The 20,329-nt window shown below is 40.5% G+C and overlaps 1 protein-coding gene across 2 annotated transcripts; it reads right to left on the bottom strand.

Annotated features, from left to right (window-relative positions):
• Positions 1-2,903: 2,903 nt before the first annotated feature.
• Positions 2,904-18,996, bottom strand: ssrp1a (structure specific recognition protein 1a). Of its 2 annotated transcripts, XM_040015814.1 has the most exons (19): positions 18,867-18,996; positions 17,982-18,061; positions 16,097-16,282; positions 12,260-12,365; positions 11,894-12,087; positions 11,690-11,790; positions 11,013-11,142; positions 10,804-10,907; positions 10,482-10,610; positions 10,152-10,373; positions 7,793-7,865; positions 7,669-7,674; positions 5,280-5,412; positions 5,126-5,171; positions 4,905-5,037; positions 4,641-4,808; positions 4,401-4,495; positions 4,123-4,294; positions 2,904-3,383 (listed from the first exon to the last, which is right to left on the bottom strand). In XM_040015814.1, the coding sequence occupies exons 2-19, from the start codon at positions 18,033-18,035 to the stop codon at positions 3,315-3,317; spliced, it is 2,121 nt and encodes a 706-aa protein (XP_039871748.1). In that variant the 5' UTR covers positions 18,036-18,061; positions 18,867-18,996; the 3' UTR covers positions 2,904-3,314. The 2 variants fall into 2 exon arrangements, with proteins under 2 accessions (XP_039871748.1, XP_039871749.1); XM_040015815.1 differs by lacking the exon at positions 7,669-7,674.
• Between the last annotated feature and the right edge of the window lie 1,333 nt (positions 18,997-20,329).

The following is a 20,329-nucleotide window of genomic DNA, read 5'->3' as shown; positions in this document are numbered from 1 at the left end:
TTAAATTTAATCTAGTCAAAGAATCACTTCAAGCTGTCAGTTTGTTCAAGTAATCTGAATCAATTTCAGCCCATGCTTCCTGAAATCCTCCCACAAATGAAATTAGTATAAAAGCCACTTCTTATGTAATATAAGTTTAAGCTGTTCCCACAATAGCTCAATAGGATTATGATGCAGTGCAGGTCATCATAGACTCAATACCTTACTTCTTTCACTCTAAAAAGTTCTTCTAATACTTTGGTGCTTTGATTCATGGTTAAGGTGCAGGAGGAAACCACAAAAACTTTAAGGGAAGCACCTGAAAATAACAAGTCAGTTAATCCTCACATATATCAGTGCATCCAGTTAGGAAGCATGTGCCACATGTGCAGTGTGATTTGAATTGACACGTGTAGCATAATTGGCTAAAAATTACTAAAATTGTAAGGTATGACTCAAATGCCAAACTATGGATGCATTCCTTCTAAAAACTCAAAGACTGTTAACAGACAGAAGAACAACTGAAATCACAGTGACATAACAGAGAGTAAAGGAGTATAAAAGGACAATCACACAAGACAAAAAGAACAAACCTCAGCTTTTTAATTCATATTGTGTTTACTTATTAAGAGAGCTGGAAAGGGTGCATTCAAAAAAAAAATTAATCAAAGGAAACCAAATTAAAACAATAACACTGAAAGCTCTGCCTAGTTGCAGCTTCACAGAGCCACTTTGCAACACCTCGAGTTACACATGATGATAACAAATATCAAATGATAACAAATATCCAAGGCTATTCTAAGGATATGTGATCAGTACTACAGGATGTGGGAAGAGTACCTTATTGTCAAAAGCCACATTAAGTGGAGATGAACTTTAGAGCTGGTATCGTTTGGCTCTTAAAAACCACTCTTCAAACCACCTTGTACTTAGGCTTCAGCAAATCGCTAAAACCACTGTCTCTTCAGCTTTGACTAGGGCAGCCAGTTAACACACACTCTCAAACCACCCCGCCTGGTCAAGCGAGCAAAAGTGTAGGTCCTATGGGAGTATCTTAACAGCTTAAGAGGTTTGGTTTTCATTCTGTTCCTAATGTGTTGAAAAATTACACTAACATAGCTGATCATATTAATTTCTTCAAGGATTTTTGGACCACATGGCTGAGTTTTTCTGGAGCTATTTTCATTTGCAGAGTTAATCACATGTAGCTCAATTGTCACTAAGATACATGTTTAATTCTGCTTTCTGTGAGCCCTGTGTAGACTTCTGAGTGATGCTGATTTGCATATAAAGTTTTTAGTAACTACACTGTGGAGGGATGTTTTTAAAGTATTTCATAGTTCACATAGATAAGAATTTCCCCACAAGTTCAAACAACAGCCACTAGTACGGGTTGGGCACCCATTTGACTTCAGGACTGCTTTAATTCTTCGTGGCGTAGATTCAAGAAGACGCTAGAAACATTCTTCAGAGATTTTGGTCCATATTGAAATGACAGCAGTCACTGTTTGTTGCACTTGTGAATGTCCTGTTACACCAAATCCCAAAAGTGTCCTGGTCACTGTGGAGGTCAATTGAGTATGAGTATAGTTTGCTGTGTTGTGCCTTCAGAGGTGCCCTTTTCCATAACTTGGTGGTTGTTTAACATGTGTATTTGCCTTCCTACCAGCTCAAAGCAGTCTGGACATTCTTCTCTGACCTCAACAAAGTATTTTCACTCAGAAATCTACTGCTTACTGGACATTTTCTCTTCTCTGACCAGTCTGTCAACCCCAGAGATGGCTGTGGGGGAAAATCTCAGATCAGCAGTTTCTGAAATACTCAGACGAGCCTGTCTGGCAGTAACAAGCATGCCATGTTCAAAGTCACTTAAAATGACCTTTCTTCCTCATTCTGCTCAGTTTGAACTTCAGCATCCAGTCACAACCATGTCTACGTTTAGACTGTACTGCCAATCATATGATTGAGTGGCTGCCATCTGATTTCTTACATTTCTCCTATACTGGCTTCTCTTTGTTGGCTCCCTGTTAAATCAAATTTAAAGAATCCAATTTAAAATCCTGCTCCTCACATACAAGGTCTTGAATAATCAACCGATCCTATCTTAATGAACTTATAGTACCGCATCACCCCATTAAAGCACTTTGCTCTCAGACTGCTGGTTACTTGTGGCTCCTACAGTATCTAAAAGCAGAACGCCCCTCGTCTGTCAAACCAGCTTCCAGAGACAGACACTCTCTCTACTTTTAAGATTAGACTTATAACTTTAGCATATAGTTAGGGCTCCTCTCTTAGTTACACTGCAGTAGGTCTAGGCTGCTGGGGGATCCCCATGATGCATTGAGTTTTACGTCTTCAGTTACCCTTCTCACTCACATTTTTGGCTTGTTAACATGTGTTAACCTCTCTGCCTTTAATCATTAGTTAATGTTAATCTCTGTCCCCCTTTCCAGAGCATGTCTTTGTCCTGTGTTCCTCCCCTCACCCCCAACTGGTGGTAGCAGATGGGCGCTCCTCCCTCAGCCTGGTTCTGCCGGAGGTTTCTTCCTGTTAAAAGGGAGTTTTTCCCTTCCCACTGTCGCCAAAGCACTTGCTCATAGGAGGTTATAATATTGTTGGGGGTTTTCTCTGTATTATTGTAGGGTCTTTACCTTAAAATATAAAGCGCTTTGAGGAAACTGCTGTTGTGATTTAACGCTAAATAAACAAAACTGAATTTAATTGATTGGCTGAAACGGTGTATGTAAAGAAACTTTGAAACATTCTGAACAATGAATGAATGTTTACATGTTGTAAATAACACTAAATGGACCACATTCATTAAATGTGCTTTACAAGCTACATTACACGCAAACGGCAGCAAGCAATCTCTCAAGGTGACCGTTTGACCATCAGTTCAGAATCTTTTTCCATGAGGATCAAAGCACCACCAACTGAGTTTTTATTGAAAATGATTCATTTATTTATTTTGGCCTGAAAACATGACACTGGAAAAGTCAAAGAAATTCCCGTACATAAATTTTGCATCTGCTAACTAACAACCCCTGCAATCATCGTGCTATGTAACTAAAACATATATGCCCACTGGTTTGATGGAAAACCCTTCAGTATTTCCAAAAGGTATGCCAGCTCATCATCAAACTACTCAAATATCATTACATGGTTGAAGAGTCAGTCACAAAAATGTGTTTGTACTCATAAAACGAACCACGAAGAAGCAAATACAACTCAAGTCTGTTAATTTGTCCGTCAGTGTGGTATCAGCAGAGAGAGTATAAACGCTTGGTCCTTGGTGTGTGTGTGTGTGTGTATATGAGGTGGAAAAGTGTGTGTCTTCAGTCAGACTCTTCCTCGGAGCTTGCAGGTGTTGACACCGCCTCTTCTTCTTCCTCATCGTCTGATTCCTGTTTAGAAAAAAGAAGGAAGAACTCAGTGTTTACAATCATGTCAGAACATGAAGGAGTGCTTTAGTCTAAATGAAGCAGTTTCACTATGTTTACATCAACAATTTCCATTGATTTAATGCGCAACGCTCAAGTTCTCTGATTGCTCTCTGCATCTGTGTTATCGAGAAGCGAATAAAGCACATTTCTTTACAGTTAACTCAAACTGCAGGCAAAATCTCAACTAAACAGGAAAAAGCAAGTCATCAAACACTGCCTCGTAGCTCTATTGCAAATATATTCTAACAGAAACTGCAAATATACACAGACATGTTCAAGAAAATTCTTAGTCTCCTCATTACTGTTTTCTTTGCATTTGGTTAAAAATGCAATATAGTGATACACAAGATAACAGGAGCTTTCATTCTCACACTCATTAGCTCTCTATTGCCTTCCCTCTCTCCTACCTGCCATCTTTTTAGTAAGCAGGGTGCTTCAGTTCCAGGTTTTCCCTGATACACTTCGTCCCGCAGCTGTCCCTCAATCAGCTAACGGGATTTAAAGGTTTCTCCTCCTGAAGAAAATGTCTACTTCTCACTGAGCAGCCATCAGTGTTTTGACTTTTAGCTAGATCAAACATTTCCATCGCATTGTGGTTTCTGATTAGGTAAAAGAAACTAAAAGTCATCCTACATCATTCAATAAGAAAGAGTCTGAGTCTGTTCTGTCTGATGACGGCATTTACAGTCACTGGATTTACCTTCTTCCTCTTGGACTTGCTCTTGTGGTCAGAGTCTGATGAACTCTCCTCGCTGGTCTCGATGAACTCTCGGCTCTTGAAGCTGTCGTTTCCTCCCCGCTCCCTGTCCTTGTCTGCTCCGGCAGACTTCCTTTTCTTATCGTCCTTTTTGCCTCCAGACTTTTTACTCTCCCTAATGGGTGAAAAGTGGAAGAAAATATAACAAATTTAGCCATTTTTCTGCATCAAGACTTCAAAAAAACCCCCAAAGAGTTGACTTATTGTGTTGCGGGCCTTACTTCCTGGGGCTGGAAGTTGCTCCTCCGCTCTCTTTGTATTCTTTCTTTGCTTTATCGTACTGTTTTTTCGCCTCGCCTGCCTTTGCTTCCCACTCCTACAGAAAACATTCTTTAGAGGTTTCTCTACACATTTATTCTGGTTAATTAACATACTTAAGTGGACAATAGATGCATTTTATTCATGTGTATTTTGTTTTAAGTTAAAAAACCAAAACTAAAGCAATTTCTCTTAACCCTCACCTGCTTCTCATCTTTGCTCAGCTGTCTCCACATCTCTCCCGCCTTCTTAGAGATCTCTGTGATGGAGATGCCGGGGTTGTCCGACTTGATTCGCTCACGGCTGGAGTTGAGCCAAAGCATATACGCACTCATTGGTCTCTTGGGTCCGCCAGCATCCTTCTGCTTCTTCTGCTCACATTGAAGATAAAAAGGAATTGAGTAAAGAAATGATTGAAACTGCACACCTTTATGTACAGTGGTGGCTTATTTTAGCCCTTCTCTCGCCTCTTTTCGTGGCTTTCTCTCTTTTTTCTCCTTCACCACTTTGGCTTTTTTGGCCTTTTTCTTCTTTGCACTCTCATCTTCGCTCTCCTCTCCTCCTTCACTGCTGTCGCTTGCTGAGGCATTGCTGTCATACCTGATTGAAGACAAGGAGACGCCAGTAGTGTTAATAAGTGTTAATAAACTATCATATCATCCAACTACGTTTTAGGAGAGTCACGTACTCTTCTGCAATCTCTTCATCTTCCTCTCCAGGGTTGAAAGACTCATCTGAAGAGAAACAAGAAAAAAAAAAAAAAAAAAAAAAAAATCACTATCCAACGTTCCCCATCTTCTGAGTATGCTCGCTATCCTGTCATATAGGCAGTCATTACTCACCACTTTCACCGTCTGATTCGTCGCTGTCGTTGCCCTCCTCCCTGATCTTGCCCTCAGCCTTCATCCTTTCCAAGTATGCATCGTGTTGGTCATCATCTGAGTCGCTGTATTCATCAATCTTGCCCTTCATGCCCTGGAAATACACTACAGGGTCAAAAAACAAAACAAACAGACAAAAAACAAAATACCCACGAGCCTCTACCTACTCTGAGATAAAGTTAGCCACCTTTTCCTTATTGCTTAGTTCATTAGCAAAAAACAGAAAAGAAAGAAACATCCCACTAGGCATTACAGATATTGCAACTGCTGTTTTTTTCCAGCATGTTTAAAACCGCCAAATATTTAATGTACAGTGTTATTAAATCAGCCCGACACATGACTGCAACTTAACACATCACTTTGGCCCCTTTTGCTAAATAAATAACTTAATTATCAGAAGTAATTTTAGCTGATCGCATTTCTGTCACAAAGAGAATATAATGCAGGTTTAAAGGTTTAATCTGAGGGGGCAGCTAGCTTATTAAGAACAGGAAATGGGAAGAAAAACATTTTTCCTACGGAAAATTTTTAGTTTTTATGCCAACTTCTTTTCATTTCCTCTAGTTCTGCTGTTTTTACTGTTGTTATTGCACATTTCATGGTTTAAAACATGAATGTAGATTTTGGTTTGGAAAAATGAAGCCGCTGCAGAAGTGCCTAGAAACCTGCATTATTTGTGATGGCCACCAGAGGGCGATAGCTGTGGGGGGGGAAGCACACACATACAATAAAGATTTGAGATCCTATAGCAGCCTATGCGAAAACAGCTTTTTGACTCAACCTTTGAACACATTTTGCGAAATCTTCTTCACACCGTAGGAAATTGTGTTTACAAATACCCTTAAATAGAAAAAAAAAGCAGTGTGTTTTTGAAGGTGTGGCTACCTTGTGACTGACAGATCTCTGCTGTACAAGAGTCAAATGCCTCTTTTCCACTAGTACCTACTCGGCTGGCTTTTAGAGTTTCCATCAGGTGGTGCACTTGGTACCAGGTACAAAAATGTGACGTCAAAAGACTGCAAGCCCCCGATTGGCCAGTCAATGATGGCATTACTTGATGAGTCATGAAAGTGACTCTTTCAGGAAAGGGAAGAAAAAAAAAAGAAAAAAGAAAAGAAGAAGAACTGCCATTTCTGAAACTCTGCAACGAGGTAAATGGCTGCACAAAAATAAACACCGTGGTCCTCGAGTCTGAAACCCCCCCCACAATGGAGCAAAAGGTTTACTATCACCCCTAAGTCCTCCATTATTGTGTTGTGTTTGTGTCATATATAAATAGTGTTGCAGAGTTTTGGACGCGTTGCTATAATGACCATCATACTGCGATGGCACTAAACTGTAATGGGAAAAAACCCCACCAAAACAGAGTAGAGTGGAGTCAAGTCGGTACTTGTGGAAAAAAGGCACACAGTGTCACAAAGATCCACCACAAAATGCCCAGCTTTAAGCTTTAAGATGTGACTTCAGAAAATAATGGGTGATGTCATGGTGGCCATGCTCATCTTATCTAGAATTTTAGGTGGTTCAGGGCTTTTTTGGTCCATTTCTGAGGTCTTCAAACTGCTGGATGGACAAAAATTTAGTTTGCCAGGACATGGAAAGGGTTAACATGAGCCAAAACCATTGGACACTGTGATTCTAATCAATTAAATGACTCATGTTTGCATATAAAGTGAAGTATAAGACCACACAAAATCTTAGCTTAGCATCTTCTTCTTTAGCTTGAGGCTCGCTATGCTGTAATGCCATCCTGGAAATAAAATTCAAACTATTTTCTTCTTCTCCATCTGCACGCATCCAAGTCCACCAATCGACAGACAAACAGGGAGGCTGCTACTTGAACACCAACAGGAATTAGAGAGGAGCTCCATTAATTTTCATTGACCTCTGCTGACCCCATCACCACAGAAACAGATGGGATGGCCTCGTTGAAAGAAGCTCATATATGTCAAAGACCATTGTAGGTAATGCAATCAGCGTCGCCTTTGTAAGGCAGCAGTCTTGATGACAACTGTGTTCAGTGTTAAAGCACACCAAAAGCCCCCAGGCCACACATTAGTCAGCACAATGCAAACACACACACAGAACGCGCGCACACACACACACCAACCAAAAGAGGTATTGGTCAGCGCTCCCTCACCTCCATGTCCCATGATTAGTCATAAATCACTCAAAATATCTCAGGTTCAACAGCAACCGTATTGGTAATGTCAAACCAAATCAAGATCATTGGACGCCATCCTCAGAACACGCACACACACACCAGCAGCACGCCATGCAAGCAGGAAATCACTCCAGACCAATAAAATCAAGTGCCTAATCCACACGTGACGCCCATGACCATACCCACCTTCTTCTACAGGTGTACAAGGACAAACACAAAGGAGAAGGGCAACAAGCATCAATATCGGGGATAGAAATATGATCAAACTTAATGTACAAACTGAGAGGTGTTTCAGTGACTTGTGCATTACCTCTTTGAAACCTCTGTTCTTGATGTTGAGCTTCTTAGCATTAACAAAGTCAAAAAGTTTGCCGTACTCCTCTCTAGAAGGGAAAGAGACAAAGTAGGAGTTATTTATTTTAAATTAATTAGAATGGCTTAACAATATGATCAAAACCAAATGTCTCACAAGCCTCAATTCAGCATCTAAAACTGCAGAGCTTCCCCTGCCCTGCAATGGGATGGATCTGAAGCTGAACGTCCTTAAAATAAAAGAACTCATAATGGACTTCAGGAGGCACAGACAGATCCACTCCCCTCTGATTATAAATGGAGAACGGGTGGAATTTGTCTCCACCTTTAGGTTTATGGGCACTCACGCCGATCTTATCTGGACCCACAACACAAACGCGGTGGTAAAGAAGGCCCAACAGCGGTCCTGAGGAAGAATAACCTGGACCAGAAGCTGCTGCAAATTTTCTGAATTTCATAAGTCATGTTGTTTAGACCCTGTGGCAAAAGCAGCACCCACTGTGTTGACCTTTCCAATCTGCTCCCATATGAGAAATGCATTATCACCAATTTAAATGTGAAAACGGTTCCTTCTCTGAAGTTCGATTCTCATTTGAATATACTACTGTCAAAATCAAGCCTCAGCTGTCCAAATGCAATCTTGAAACATTAACATGCTTTTACAACATATTGTCTCGTTTTGATTACGGCAATGCAATGCACATGTCTCCATTTCTCGACTACAGCTGGAGTAAAATGCTCTCGCTTGATTTTTTAAATCAGGTTAAAGCAAGTAAGAGCACATAAGCCCAATTTCAGCTTCCCTTCACTGGCTTCCAGGTCATTTACAAATCGATTTTAAAACCCTTTCATTTGTTTTTAAGTCTCTTAATGGTGGTGCCCCATTGTTTCTTTTTCTGATCCAGCCAAATGTCACACTGGTTCTCTCAGGTCAGTAGACCAGCAAACCTGTGGTTTGCCATTGCACATCAAGCAGGCTCCTTTTCTTGTTGTTTTTAAATCCCTTTAAAGCACACTTTTACTCCCTGGCTTTGAACCCAGTGTGAGATGTTGACTGTGATTTTAAGTTATATTTTATGTACTCCTTTATTGTTTCTTCTAAAGCTCTTTTGTGTTTGGTATCTGTTACCTTTTGGCCTGTGCTTTATTTCCTTTATTTATGGTTTTATTTTTCAGCACAATGGTCACCTCACACACACTTCACCCGTTGCCTACTGGTGGTGGTCAGAGGGCCCGGTGGCGCCAGTGTTCGGCAGCCTCGCCTCTGTCAGTGCGCCCCAGGGTGGCTGTGGCTACAATGTAGCTTGCCATCACCAGTGTGTGAATGTGTGCGTGAATGGGTGGATGACTGGATATGTAAAGCGCTTTGGGGTCCTTAGGGACTAGTAAAAGCGCTATATAAATACAGGCCATTTACCATTTACCTCTGTTGTTGTTTATAAAAAGTGACATTATAAATATGTAGTATGGCAAGTTGTGCTGATGAACAACGATGTCGATGATGGCTCAGCTGTCTCCATTGGTCAATTATGATATAGGTTCAGATGCCAAAATATGGAGACTCTTGTCCACCATTAATGCATTCAATTAAGATATTTCTTACTATGATATTCATAATAACATGAATCTGTCTCAATCCATCTCAATATTGCTTCATATTTCATCTCCACATATACTCATTTGTAAGACATTTCACTGGCGATCCCACATGGGGACAATCAGACCATGGCAATCACCCAACCCTAGAGTCATCCATAGGAAATGCTCATCCTCCTCCATATTTTGGCACATGAACCTATATCATAACTGAGCTCCTGTCTGGGTAGTACAGTGCTGGCAAAAGCTATAAACAAAATAAAAACATGGTATTAGCAAGATCTAAATTTATGAACAACATCCTTGCTTCAGAATCTGAAATTACCTACTGTCCTTCTTTTGATGGGAATATAACCCTCCGTGTAGGCACTTAACTTAGGTTCCTGCAGCTTAATGTTAAGCTTGAGTTTTGTAGTATATGGCACAAAATGAAATGAAAGTCTGACAACTCTAATGCAGATGATGACTTTTAGTGCTTGGAAGGATCATGTTACATCAGTGGCGATAAGATGGAGATGCTGAATCAGCAGAGTGGTCAATGCAAACAGCCAGAAACCAAAATGGATTTACTCTCATCCACTAAAGTGAGTTATTAGAAGAAGAAAAAAAACCCCACACAATGTGAACGAGTGTGCCAGAGTGAAAATCATGCCCAGACTTGTATATGAATGAATATTCCCCCAGCATGAAACACATATCCAGGATACCTTTGTGTTTTTATGATAGGTCTGCTCCTGTTAACAAAACCTCTCAATGCTCACCTCTCAATGCTGCTAAAAGTGTACTGGTTCCCTTGCTTGGTCTCAATCTCAAAGTCAAAAGAACGTGTTGTGGTGGTGCCTCTGGCAAAGTTGACACAAGAGATCTCTTCAAAGCGCAAGTGAACAGGGGGCTTGTGGACGTAGATGAAACCCCTTTCCAAAGGATAGAGGAGGCCTGAGGATGCCTTGTAGGAGCAGGTGATGCACTGGGCTCCTGAGTGTCTGAGGAGGAAGAGATCAACGCCCAAAGAGTGACACAGTTATACTTAATTTTGCAAAAGAAAAAAAAAAAAAGTGTTTTTGAAAAACAGAAGTATATGAGATGCCTACCCTTGGAAGTTTCCAGGTACTGTGATTTTACGGTTGACCAAGGCCTTCATCACCCTGCTCACCATCTCATAAAGTGATCCTGACATGAACTTACTGAGTTTACCCTCAAAACGACGCTCCACATCTTCTCTGTGACACACATGGGAAAGAACAAAGTTTAAAACCTTAAAATTAAGTTTTGAAAGTTTCTAAATGATGCAAAGAACTGTTTCTACTGACACTACTGACTCAGACCCTTGGTTCCCCCTAGTGGACACACACTTTACAACATTATTCTTCAGTCAAAATTAGCTGAAGCCAATCTAGGTCTAGATGCACTCACTCGCTCATGTTGAGGGTTAGGCTAATATCTTCTTCCTTGGAGAAGAGCAGAATGAGAAAGTGATAACGTGTCTGACCCTGCTTGATAGGAGGATCCAGACTGATCTATAAAGAAAACAAAAACGCCACAAAGAGAAAGCAGGTCAGAAAATGGGAGCATTAAATGCTAACACTGTCAACAATAAAAGTCACACAGAAAAGTTCACATACCACAAAGAACATCTGCCTCTGATCCTTGTGTGGCAGCAGGAAAAGACGGAGGACGGTGGTGTAGGGAATCTTGTAGTCGAACGTTTTACCGTGCAGGTGAAGAAATGTCGGGTAGATACGGATGTCATATCTGAAGAAAGGAAAGTTAACTGGTTAACTCCTAATGTGAATAACTAACTAATGTGAATCATATAATGAGTTCATAAGTGTGACTTCATGAAAGTGCAAGGTTTATGCACGCTTTATCCAAATATACAAAGGCCATTTTATTATTAGGTATATCAGCCTAGCTGCTTGTTAACTCCAATATCTGAACAGCCAATCACCTGGCAGCAACTCAATGTACTTCTGCATGTAGACAATGTCAAGATGACCTGCTGAAGGTCAAAGGTAAAAAAAACAACAACAATTCCCTGGTGTGGTTGGTCTCAATTTCTGCTGCGACATTTGGGCGGTATGGTCAAAATTTGGTGTAAACAACCTTTAAGAATGGATCCAGTCTGCCAGTTCAGGCTGGTGGTAGTGTAACAGTACGGGAATGTTTTCTTTGTACAATTTGGCTCCCTTAGTATCAAGTACGTTCAATATAGTGATAAACTGGCCAATTTTTTGGTTTAAAATCAAATCAGAAAATCGGTAGGTGACTGGATTTGGGTGCTCAAATGTCAATCTTTTACCTTCCTCTGGGTGTAAGACACTGCAGCTCTTTGAAGATACACACAGCGTCTCCTGTAGCTTGGATCACATCAGCCTTAGATAACACATTCTGGGCAAATGCCTGAATGAAAACACACAGTTTTAGAACTACTGTAAACAAAAACAAAGAAAAGCATAAAGAAACCAAACAAACAAAAAAGCAGAAGTAAAGCATCCTTTGTCACCTCCACGGGGTCTTGCCGTTCATCAGACTGACTGGGTGGGACGTAGAATCGGACCTCCATAAGGGAGACTTCTGTGTCGTCATTCTGGTGAAACTCCAGAGTGACTTCGTTCTTCCCCGTGGCACACTGGGAAACGTTGGACAGTGGGATCTCAAACGCTGTGTTGTCATTGACTTCGAAGGATAACAGTGGCCCTGTGAAAGGCAGAAACAAGACAGTTAGGAGAGAAACAACTGACCTCATCTTCAGAGCTCTCTGAGTTGATGTTAAACAACAAACTAATCTTAAATTGACTGTTGATTTTCACCTCACTTATCATCATCAATATTTCAGTTATTATTACTGCAGTGATTCTGAAAAATGTACCTGAAAACCTAGCCGTTCCCCAGTTCCAGCCCTTCACACACATGTCCTTCTCTGTCAGCTCCACCTTGTAGTTGGCCTTGAAAAACTCTGAAATCTTCTCAAAGTCCTGGTGGGGTGAGCAGAAAGAATAACAGTGGGGAAAAAAGGTTGACAGAAGAGAAAGAGGTGAAAACAAAAGGAAGAGAAAGCCTCAAAGTTAGCAATGCCGTCAAAGCACTGGCTCCACATGGGTCAAAGCTTATAAAAACACCACCTAAGAAGAAGGAGGAATGGGATAATTAATCACAACGCAATTGTAACTATGTCCGCCGTTTGGGCCTCTTGGGAACACAGGAGATGAATGTAATCCATCCACCCTCTCTGTCTTCTTTCCCTCTACACCACCACTGACAATCAGCCTGTTTATTTATCCTGCAGGACCCCTTACAACTGGAAAGAAATCACACAGAGCGACAAACACATGGTCAATCACACACTCTCTCTCTCCCTCTCTCACACACACACACACACACACACACACACACACACACAGTCCCAGTAGTGCAAACACATGTGGAAGTGATTGTGGTGTGTGAGTGTGTGTAAGGTAGAATGAGACTCTGTGGGAAACCGAATTTACGCACCTGGATATCTGCCTGTCCATGAGGTTATTACAGCCAATTAGAGCCCAGAGATTCAGAATTGTGTGTTTGTGTGTGTGTGTGCGTTGAAGTTCATCAGCATGTTTGTTGACCAGCATTAAGGCATTTTTTTAGATAGGAGAGCAGGCGCAAGCAGATGTGTAAATTCATAAAATCAGAGTTTGTGCAAGTTCTCATCTCCTCGATGAAGCTTTGGCAGATTTGTTACTGCCCAGCTCATGAAGTTATAATAAACACAGACCACCAAAAGACAGACACACACACACACACACACACACTCACCCAACATGACCACCCTGTCTGCCTTTTATTAGTACATTTTAAATCCCTGCTTTTCCAAAAGCCTTCATCCACTTTGTTAAAAGATTACTTTCATTATGTCAGTTGGATATTTGCTTTATACAGTTTACTAAGACTAGGCTTAAAAAAATAAGTACGGGAAAAAATTAGAGTTAACTGAAACTATTTCAAACAATGTATTACAGAACTAAGTAAAATAAAATAAAAATGTAGAGCTAAATCTCTTTAATTTCACTCCGTCATTGTGGTCAAATCTTTCATCATGGCCAGTCTGATGAGGTGGTTTGGTGGTTATGTTTATTGAGACTGGGTTGTCTACATGACTGTGAGTCAAGTGTTTGTATTGCAACTCCTGTTCTCAACTTCTCCCTGGGAAAAAATGAGGAAAAAAAAAAGTAAAAACATAATCATTATTACTACTATGGGTATGATTATGATTATTATTATTATTATTATAATAATTTTAAAAAAAATTAAGATATCTTTAGTGTAAAATCTAAACAAGCAAACTCTGGAAACAAAGACTAAACTGAGTAAAAAGTGAAAATTACAACTATTATATAAGAACCCCCCCCCCTTGCCATTTTCTTCATTTAAGATCTTTTCATAAGGAGCTCTTGTACAGCTGTCAAGCAGCTGTATAAAGTACTGTCAACATCTGGACTGAAACCTCAAATACTTGAAACAACCACTCAAACAAGATTATTTTAAACGGAAAAGAAAAAGTGAGCTTTCAATTAGGACCGAACCTAACAATTATTTTATCATTGATTCCTGGAACAATAAGGATTAGGGCCGCCCTCCAAAAACATTGTACCAACTAATCAGTTGATGACAAGAGTCTTGTTTTTGTTCGGTTGTGCACAGTCAAGTCCACCACAGGAAGTGGCTACAGAAAGACATCGACCGTTCATCGATGCAGTTACAGGCGGGATGTCGAGGCTTCTTTTGAGGAGGTAAAAGGCACTCAAGAATGTCCAAACTCTGCAGGCATCATTTGTCAACATTAAACACGGTTTATCTAACATTAGACAGTCAGCATCTTGCTTCTCTAACATCAGACACAAAGTTTCCTCATGAAGCACAGAGCGAGCGCTCTGTTTTTTTAAAGGCTTGCTACTATCTTACTTTTATGTGCTATGCAATGTTGCCCTGCATTAATAATGTTACTTAAAAGCTTTTCAGCCCTGAAACGATTTTGACATAATCTAAAACAACATAGATTGAAACGAATAAATTAATGTCAAACTGCAAGACCTTTACTATATATAGTCTGTTTAAAAGGTTTAAACTTAAAACATTTGTATTTGATTTGGATCTTTGTGTTTGATTTGGCACAGACTTTGCCAAAATCAACTAGCTTTGCCCTACGATTGAAGCCCCCTACGATTGGTTTTAAATGCATTTATAAATACATGTTTTTAAGCACGTGTGGCTCAATCATGTTTATATGTAGGCACCATCAAAGGCCAATTTTAAGCCAGGAAAAATCCTGTAGAAGGTACAAAGACTAAGCAACTCATTATTTGAACTAACAGCTGGCAGAAAAACCTTTGGGCAGGGCTAGTTTACGCTATAAAATCTCAAAAAGCTGCAAAACAACAACATAAATACTGAGGTGTTGTCTTGCTCTATCCTAACACACAAACAAGCTGCGTTAAAACAATACTGAGCTGTGATTTAAACGATTAACTACCTATGAATTGTTTCTGTTACCTGTCAAACTATTTCAACTTTACATGCAGGGTGGAAGCCTTTAGTACCTGACAGTTTGACGCATGAGGCCAAAACACTTTTGAACCCCAATAGTAAAATGCATCTACAGTGGGCTGCTGCATACATTCAACACCACACTCGCAATGTCAGCAACAGCGTTATGGGCCAGCTGCACTCTAAACATGTGAGTGACATGAACATAAGTGAAATCCATGCTTTTCTACACCTTCTGCTCCTCCACATGACAGTTACAGGTCAGCTATATAACAGACTATCTGGCAGAGATTCACCATCTTGCTCAAGAACGCTTCACAGGGACAAATGAATCAAAGAGTCTGCTCCGCACGCCAGCAGCTAAACCTCCAGCCAATTCTCGATTACCGACACTAACCGTGGGATAATAAACAATGACATCACGGCCTGCGCTCCAGGTTGAGAGGATCCATCTTGAAAAAAAATACGCTGATTAACCCCAGGAGACAGCCGCAGACTCCAGGTTAATACCCGCTCCTCCATCTCAGAGTTGTACTTGTGTGTTGACATTCCCCACACACTCAGAGCAGCAGGGAAAAGGCAGAGCAGGGGAAAAAAATGGAGTGATAAAAAACAAACACGACCACAATTTTTTCTTGTCTGTTTTCTGAGCCAAATTGTTTCAGTGGATTGATATAAACACTGACTCACATGAGCCGATGATTACACTGTTTATGGAACACACATGCTCGTGCTCGTTTCCCTCATTAATCCCATTAGGAGCTTCGGGGAGAAGAGCAGATTCATTCGCATACTTCTGACACGCACACACACGCACCCTCAAGTGGTGGCATTTTCGCAAGATGGTAGTGTTTTTCCTGAGGAAATGTCAGACAGGGAATGGAAGTTGTTTATCAGAGGTCCCCTTGCTTGGGTTACATCCCTGGCTATAAACACAGCGCTGAATAAACCAGCAGTGTGTGTCACTCTGAAATATTCCACTGCTGCCTTGTTCTCCTCCAAGTAAGGTAACAATTATTTCCCAGAAACGGAGAGAAAAGATTTAGATCCCAGGGGAAAAAAAAAAAAGAAAAAAAAAGGAAGAGACAGACAAACTTCAGAGACTGATCAGAGATATGAACCACACACACACTTACCCAAATCTACAAAACAACCTGGAGACATGCAATGTGCATCCAGAACTCACCGTGTCCCTGAAGCCATCATATTTGTAGACGTGTCCCGTGCTGGTGCCAAGTTTGATGCCATGGCCTAAGCACACCCGCCTCCACTGGGCCAAATTGAGCTCGCTGGCAGGGATGCTATCCACCTTCCCCGTCTTGCTGCTCTTATAAACCACATTCTGCTTGCTGAAACGCAGCCGTCCGTCATTCTGCAGCGAGATATTGAAAAATGAAAAACTCAAATATTTTATACATAAACTAAAAAACACTGGTTACAGCTTTCCAAATGGGAGCTTGCTCACATCATAACATTTATTTTTTAAGTTTGATGATTAGTTTAGATTTAGATTAATTTACAAAACAAAAATCCAGATCTTCTTATTGTTTCCGTACTCGTGGGCATGGATACCCTCTTTACAATAGTGATTTTACAAGAAAAAAAAGAAAAGAAAAAAAAAAGTGTAAATGTTTTTTCAGCAAAACAAAAATTCCACAGCTGAGCCGATGACAGTTTCATTTTTTTTTTTTTTTTTCCACACTCATGGCTAAGAGTCAATGCTAACAGCATTTAAAGGCATCTTATTTTTACTAGGTTGTGTAATGATACAATAATACAGTGCCATAGAAAAGAATTTTCCCTGTTTCTGACTTCTTAGTATTTTGTCACATGTTTCAGATCACCAAATTGTAACATAAGATAAAAAAAACATAACCCAAGGAAAGACAAAATGCAATTTTTAAAATGATGATTTTAATTATTAAGAAAAACAAACAAAAAACTAAAATATCCAAACATATCTGGCACATCGTAAATCATGAATTAACTGCGATTAACCACATTATTTGGAGAGCTGAGTTCAATGCCACACCAAGGCCTAATTACTGCCAGACCTGTTTACTTAAGAAATCACTTAAATAAAACCTGTCTGACAAATCGTAGTTGGCTAAAAGATCCAAAAAGCAACACATCATGCTACAGTGAACAGATGAGAAACGAAGTAACTGACATCTATAAGTCTGAAAAGGCTTATGAAGTCATTTTAAGGCTTTGGGACTCCAGTGAATTACAGTGAGAGCCATTATCTACAAATGGGGAAAATCTGGAACAGCGTTGAACCTTCCCAGGTGTGGTTGGACTATAAAAATCACTCCAAAAGTGCATCAATGACCCATCTAGTAGGTCACAAAAGAACACCCAGAGCATCATCTAAAGAACTGCAGGCCTCACTTGGCTCAGTTAAGGTCAGAATTCATGACTGAACAATAAAAAAAATAAATTAAAAAAAGAGAGAGAGAGACAAAAATGGCATCCTTGGGAGCATTACAGGGTGAAAACCACTGTTGACCAAAAAGAAAACGAAGGCTCCTCTCACGTTCGCCAAAAACATCTTGATGATCCCCCAAGACTTTTAGGAAAATATTCGGTGGATTGACCACACAAAGGCTACCCCTTTTTCACTTTTTACCAGAGACTCCTTAAGGAGAATGCCCATCTAAAACAGCACATTTGTGACTGAAAACCTTCCAGTGTGGCAGATAAAACAATACTGCACAATTATTGCTCCCAAGCGTGGCACAACCAGTTATTAGGTTTAGGAGGTAATTGAACCATGGCCAGGCAGGTTTGGGTGGCTTTGTTTCCCTTAATAAATGAAATCCTCATTTTAAAAACTGCATTTTTAAAAAAAAAATTACTCAGGTTATCTTTCTCTAATATTGACATCTGTTTGAAGATTTGAAAAATCTGAGTGACACAAATAGGCAAAAAACAAAACAAAACAAAAAAAGAAATCAGAACTGCAAATAAGAGCACAGGAGCTGATGTTTGTCTGCGATGCCACTTCGAAAGAGACTGTAATGAAGCCCTGAAAGAATTTGAGAGCAGAGCTGCTGGGTGAAGATACTTACCCAGGAGCCTTTAACCTCCTGGTAGATCTCGTTGAACTCCAGTGTGTCTCCCATTTTGGCTACAGGCGATGACTGATGCTCTACAGACAGACAGAGACGGAAGAAACGGCACTAAATACAACCAAACATCTACAACGAGGCTTATGTCACGCCTGGCTTTAAAACCATTCCCAGATTGTGGCAAGCTGGGGTCTGCATTTTGTTGTTGCTCCTCACGGTGGGAAAGTAGTGTGGTGTTGATGAAAACATGAGCAAGCACGCAGCGACTGAGCCAAAACACCCGAGAGGCAGAAAGCAGCCATCCTGTGAGTGTGCAAACTGTAAAAGCAGCTTCGTGTTGAATTTGGGTCTTTTCGTGTTATTTAATATTTCCGTTTATTAGTGTTTAAAGAACTGAGTGAAGTTCTGAGCCAGCTAACAGCTAACTATGAACAATTAAAAGAAAGCTCTGCCCGGCGAAAGTTTACGAATATCGTTATCTTATGGCGTGAATGTGTCAGCGACAGTTGGGTCTTTGTGTTTCTCGAAGCAACCCTTAACTATCATCCATGCTGCGCCACTAACAATAGCTAGGCTAACTTCAACTGCACAGGGTACGCTTCTTTTATACAACGATGTGGGACAGTTTCCAACTGAATCCTCAAATTGAATACGGCACGCGCTAGAACGCCGCCCGCTCGGGCTGGTCCTAAGTTAAAATCCAGCGCTCCATCAGCACTAGGCCGGTAAAAAGAAATCATGTAAATATTTGGGGTTATTGTAACAAACGGCGCCGCTCAAAGTAATTGATTGTGCGCCACGCACTCCCTCGTTGCTTATAAATATCAAAAAATTAATTTCTATAGAAGCGAGAATGCAGAGTTTAAAAAAAACTTCAGGTCTTACTGTGACAGTGCTCAGCAGCTTCGCCTGTTTTCCCGCGTGTAGCATCGGGAGCTAGTCACAGGAAACACTCATACGGTGGCTCGTATTTGCTTCCGGTTTTGAGACGTTACCCCCCTCTTCCTTTGAATCACTGAGGTGTTTGGTGGGTAGTAAATTACAAGGATTTGAAGTGGTTTGAAAGCTGAGGTCTGTGTGAAACTTGGACAATAAAACAAAAAACACCAAAAACATTTTGTTACGGAGTCTGCGCAGGACAAAATGCGTTGCAGTAACCGCTCATCACCACTGGGTGGCACAGAGCACAGCTAATGAAGCTAGTATGTCAGCCTTTACTTAGTGCCAAAAGGTTTAATAACATAGTATTAAACACAAACTATAACAATACTGATGGGTTTATTTTTTAATAAATTACAAAAAAGAGTCAAATAGGAATATTGCATCATTCTAGATAGTTATTTAGACTCTTATAATACGACATATGGACAGAGATAGGAAGGCCCCGGATCAAATAGGCTAGTACGCATGGTCCAACAAACCTTATTGAAAACCTTAAGGCAAAAGGCACAGTTTGGCCTTTATTTCGTTTTAAATCAATTTAAGAAAATGCAACATAAGGCAAATCGGCCAAATAAATGAACCCTCTTCCCCTTCAAAACAGGGCCTCAGCAGGCCTGAATTAAATCGGGCGCATTTAAGGCCCTTATCGTTTGAGGTGAGTTTAAAAGTGCATTTTCACATTCTCACACACACACACACACACACACTCTCTCTCCCTACATCAGCACACGAGGCTGAAACAAACCGACGAAGCTTTTGGCAAAGTCCTTGAGGACCCCCTCCTCCGTCTCCTCCACCTTAATCCAGCCTTGAGGATACACTGTCAGTCCGTATAACTAGACTACTTTATTCAACCACATGAACCGGTGGGCCTGACGGATTTTGGAATATCTCAGCGATTACGAAAGAATTTTACTTGGATCCGGGACAAATAAGAGTATCAGCAGCGGTGCTTCGGGGCGCGATACGGTGCTGCATGCCATGGGCTGATGTTCTGGCTGGCACGCTGAGTGACAGCTGGAGGTGAGAGAAGAAGATCCAGAATAATCTCACTGTCAATAAAAAACTAAGAGCTGAGGAATGGAGGGAGAAGAAAAGAAGCGCGGGACAAGCAAGCAAACACTTGCCTTCATTCTCCCGCAAAGAAACAGAAAGGAAAAAAAAACAAAACAGGCGTAATGTTTTTAGATGCAAATTATTTCCTTTATTATTTGCGCCCCAGTTTAATTAAAATACAGCCTTGAATTTTTTTGTTATGTTATTTCACTTTATTTGAGATTTTTGTGCAATATTATTAGGCCTACTTTAAACGAATAGATTTAATGTACATTTTTAAACTAATTTGGTCTCTGCGTAAAGAGGACAAAAGAGAAAAAAAACATTTCGACTGTTTGGTAATTTATTTT

The sequence above is a fragment of the Simochromis diagramma genome, unplaced genomic scaffold (genome assembly GCF_900408965.1).
Source record: "Simochromis diagramma unplaced genomic scaffold, fSimDia1.1 OVJJ01000685.1, whole genome shotgun sequence".
Classification (NCBI taxonomy): domain Eukaryota; kingdom Metazoa; phylum Chordata; class Actinopteri; order Cichliformes; family Cichlidae; genus Simochromis; species Simochromis diagramma.
The sequence above is the reverse complement of the archived record's forward strand: the minus strand, read 5'-3'. Positions and strand labels throughout refer to the sequence as shown.